Source organism: Electrophorus electricus, chromosome 9 (assembly GCF_013358815.1).
Source record: "Electrophorus electricus isolate fEleEle1 chromosome 9, fEleEle1.pri, whole genome shotgun sequence".
NCBI lineage: Eukaryota > Metazoa > Chordata > Actinopteri > Gymnotiformes > Gymnotidae > Electrophorus > Electrophorus electricus.
The window spans coordinates 25,289,002-25,291,501 of NC_049543.1; the positions used below are offsets into that span (position 1 = coordinate 25,289,002).

At 45.8% G+C, this 2,500-nt stretch overlaps 1 protein-coding gene across 5 annotated transcripts in view; it reads right to left on the bottom strand.

Moving 5' to 3' along the window:
* LOC113591681 (adhesion G protein-coupled receptor L3-like) overlaps positions 1–2,500 on the bottom strand; it is a 234,625-nt gene that overhangs the window by 160,765 nt on the left and 71,360 nt on the right. For all 5 annotated transcript variants that reach the window (XM_035529972.1, XM_035529971.1, XM_035529968.1 and 2 more), the window contains exon 3: positions 1,130–1,331. In XM_035529972.1, coding sequence (XP_035385865.1) covers positions 1,130–1,184 — 55 coding nt within the window. In that variant the 5' untranslated portion in view covers positions 1,185–1,331. The remainder of the gene's footprint in view (positions 1–1,129; positions 1,332–2,500) is intronic.

Below are 2,500 nucleotides of genomic sequence, written 5' to 3' on the forward strand. Positions count from 1 at the left end.
AGTACTAGTGCTGGAGTCTGATAACGAGACTGTGTTAATGCTGCTGTGTATGTATACGTCCCTTGTCAGGACGGAGGAGCTGTTTACTGTATGTGTGATGCTCTCACATGCTTTACATGGTTGGAAACGTCTCTCTCTCTCCCCTTTAACAAACTCTTCTAGATATCTTTGGTCCACTAATCATAAATAAATAAATCTCAAATTAGTTTAAAATTGATTTCTTTTAATAAATATCTTTATAATTATATGACTTGCATTAACTTCAGAGACACTCACAAACATACATTGTAAGTGAGGTCACGCGGAGGTCAGGCTGAGGTCATGCCAAGGTCATGGCTGTGTGCTGGAACTAGGTGCAATTTAGGCACTTTCACCCTTCCTGCTTTAAACTATGATCAACACTCAAACAAAAGTAGATACAGAGAGATTGTTAAAGAAATCTTTAATGATTAATAGTTTATATCATCACAAAACAAATATTCTATTTATCAACTATTAGTGTCGCTCTCTCTCTATCTCACCCCTATAGATCCATACACAAACAGACAGACAGACAGGTATACATTTGTATTTGCGTGTTTATAAATAACTTTATTGTAACGAATGGCTTGACTGACTGGCTTGTCTGGTGTGTGTCTCTGCTCATTACAGAGGAAACAAACCGTGTGGTTTGGGATCATTTGCTCTTGGTATCGAGCACAATGCAGAACAAACTACGGTAGCCATGCAGTTTTGATTACACAATCCAGCAGGTACACACATAGATTTGCTGAACACACACACACACACACACACACACACAAAACACACAAAACACACTTTTCAATTTGCCCCATCCCCATTAATGACGTTACACTATCAAATTAACAACTTTAAGGCCAATTACTCCCGAAAGCCTGCACAGTCTCTACCAATTCCTCTCTGCCTCTCAAAGTCGCTATTTAATCTAAATTTAAATGAGTGTATTGCGCTCTGAAGCGCTGTGAATCCATAAGAAAAGCTGAGGTCACGCTCACACACACAGACATTTATCCAGTCAGTCACTCTTTTGTGGCGACACCCTTCATAGTCTCATTGCGGTGATTAGGCCCTTGTGCTGCGTCAGACATGTGGAGAAGAGGGGGCTTACCCAGAGAGGCGGGGCCCAGCAGACTGGCCAATAGGAGCACCTGTAGCACCCACATGGCCCCTCCCCTCAATGCTGCCTCACTGATGTTTGTGAAGCCGCTCCTCCTTGCCCGGATTGGCCAGTGCACGTGCGATGCTTGCTTGGCAGGGCGGGGCAGAGTCGTAGGTGAGGGCGGGAACACAGACGACCACTACGGCTTCACCTGCAAACACACACAGAGAAGCACAAAGTCAAAACACACGTCACACTGACCTCCAAACACACTTCCCACTGGCCGTGTTCCTCCAATCCAGTGCAGAAGTCACTCCCACAATTACATCAAGCCAGCCGACGTGACCTGTGACACGTGAGACACTAGAACCCTGCACTCTACCTGCAACTGGTCTCCCATGTGTACCGGCGTTCAAAACAGCAAAACAACACAAAACAGCCATTTCACAGGTGCTTTTATTCATATAATTCATTCTTCTTCTTTTTCTTATTATTATTATTAATATTAACCAATCACATGGATGCATGTCTGAGAATTAGCCTTTTAGTTGCAGTTTGAGTCCATTAAAAGCTCGTGTTAAGTGCTGCATCCACTGAGATTTTGAGTGTCTGACCTGCCACACCCAGCCCCGCACCACCCCGCCCCAGCTAGCCCCGCCCCACACCCCAAGCCCCGCCCACCCTGCCTCTGCCTGCCCCAGCTGAGCATGCAGACGTCTGCTGTGTGCTACCAGGGAAGACCGACCCTCGCAGGGCAGTGAACCTGCCTTGACCTTGGCCTTGCTGTGATGCGATACAGGCAGTAATGAAGCTTTCTAGAACACCTTTATCAGGTGAGCACTTGGGTTGTTCCGTTTCTCTCTACAGACTGTGAGAGTTCAGTGGCAAAACCTCCACTCCTGAAACGTTTCAGATAGAAAACCTTTCTCCTCGTAGCCGTGTTCCCGTCCATTCTCTTCCACACACACACACACAATCTGCACGCAATGCATTTTTTAGGGCCAGAAGCAGAGTGGTGTTTGGTGCTGGGTGTTGATCAGATCACAGGTAAAATACTCTCCTCCAAAACTCAGCTAGCCAAAAGACTCCTCTAGTTTTGAGGGAAAAAACCCTGACAAAATAGATTTGTGTTAATTAACAAAACCACCAAAGCAGGAGGCCACGATGAACGTAACGCCCCAGGCCGTCACACAGTGAATGTATTACAGTGCAGTGTGACTGTTGCTCTCAAATCAGTGGTCTTAACTTCTGCTCTCAGATCAGCGATCTTAACGGCCGCTCTCAGATCAGCGATCTTAACGGCCGCTCTCAGATCAGCGATCTTTACTTCTGCTCTCAGATCAGCAATCATAACTGTTGCTCTCAAATCAGTGGTCTTAA